Here is a 1,659-nt window from a genome sequence, read left to right as displayed (position 1 = left end):
TATATATATATATACATATATATACATACAGACATATATGTATTCATAACATACACATACATATAGATAGACAGACACATATACACATATATATGCCTGTGTACGTGTGTGATGTGGTGTATGTGTTGATGTGTGTGCGTGTGCGTGTGTATATGCGTTCGTGTGTACGTGCGCGAGCGCGGAGAGAGAGAGACGGGCAATGAAAGAGGGAGCTGAATACTGGACATATGAATGGCAGATAATCGTCGCCTATTTATATATATAATAAACCTTGTCTATATTTGCCTTTCCGGCTGGTTATACGTTAGGGCCAATGAAAGTCTTTACGGATTAGTTGAAAGAATTTCGTATTAAACGGTCTATAGAAATCTCGCAATCGTTGCAAAACTTGTTCTGATATATTGGGATGAGTTCTTCCCTTTGTCTTACCCAAACAATGCGGGTGACCACTTCCACCATGTTTTTTGAGACAAGGAAATCCTTTGGTTTCATTAAAGTAAAAATGTTTTTCATTAATAATTCGTTCAAGACCCAGAAAGTCTTGAAGCTTTGCCATTTCTCCGGCAGGATCTGATATGAGCCGTTCACCGTGAACGAAATGTATCTGAGATAAATTGAAATATTGTAACCACTGGGCGGTGTGTTTTGCGTACACACCAATCTTGATAGCACCCCATGACGTGTCGACAATACGCGTGTTATTCATGAATGCCATCTGTTCGAATGTTTTCGTCTGCAACCGTTTGCTAACTGTCTGCGTATAGTCCGAGATCGCACGTGTGACGGGGTCACGAATGACAACGATTAATTTGATATCCCTGGACATATTAAATATTCGACGCGGAACTTCTTTTGTCACGAAATAACTGGGTGTCTTCTCAATAGTAATCTGACCATCGAAGGTTGCGGGCATTATACTCCTGTAAATAGAAAGAAAGAAAGGATTAAATAAAATAGATAACACAAATAAATAATAAAAATATAATTAATTAATTTACATTAGAATTCTAAATGGCAAATGAGAAAAACAAACTGTGGGCATATTGCAGCTTCTTATTTCCTCTCTCTTTCTCTCCTCTTATCTTTTATGCAAACCCTTACACAAATTGTAGGCTGTCATTGTGATGTCATCCTCGTCTATACCCCTGTGGCGAATAAAAGAAATCTTTATTATTAAGGCGGTGAGCTGGTAGAAACGTTAGCACTCCGGGCGAAATGATTAGCGGTATTTCGTCTGCCGCTACGTTCGGAGTTCAAATTCCACCAAGGTCGACTTTGCTTTTCATCCCTTCGGGGTCGATAAATTAAGTGCCAGTTACGTACTGGGGGGTTGATGTAATCGACTTAATTCCTTTGAGTGTTCTTGTTTGTCCCCTCTATGTTTAGCCCCTTGTGGGCAATAAAGAAATAAGAAACGTTAGCACACCTGATAATATCTTAAACGACATTTTATCCGTCTTTACGTTCTGAGTTCAAATTCCGCCGAGATCGACTTTGCTTTTCATCCTTTCGGGGTCTATAAATTAAGTACCAGTGAAAACACTGGGGTCGATATAAACAACTAGCCCCCTACCCAACCCACAAATTTCAGGCCTTGTGCCTATAGTAGAAAAGATTATTATTGTTATTAGTATTATTATTATTATTATTATTATTATT

General features: G+C 38.5%; 1 protein-coding gene across 1 annotated transcript in view; it reads right to left on the bottom strand.

Annotated features, from left to right (window-relative positions):
• Positions 1 to 34: 34 nt before the first annotated feature.
• Positions 35 to 1,659, bottom strand: part of LOC106874267 (putative uncharacterized protein DDB_G0281733) — a 152,081-nt gene continuing 150,456 nt past the window's right edge. The window contains exon 2 of the mRNA XM_014921929.2: positions 35 to 920. Within this exon, the coding sequence (XP_014777415.1) occupies positions 305 to 920 (616 nt within the window). The 3' untranslated portion in view covers positions 35 to 304. The remainder of the gene's footprint in view (positions 921 to 1,659) is intronic.

This window comes from Octopus bimaculoides, chromosome 7, assembly GCF_001194135.2.
Source record: "Octopus bimaculoides isolate UCB-OBI-ISO-001 chromosome 7, ASM119413v2, whole genome shotgun sequence".
Taxonomy (NCBI): Eukaryota; Metazoa; Mollusca; class Cephalopoda; order Octopoda; family Octopodidae; genus Octopus; species Octopus bimaculoides.
Note: the sequence above shows the minus strand (reverse complement) of the source record. Positions and strands in the feature narration are given on the sequence as shown.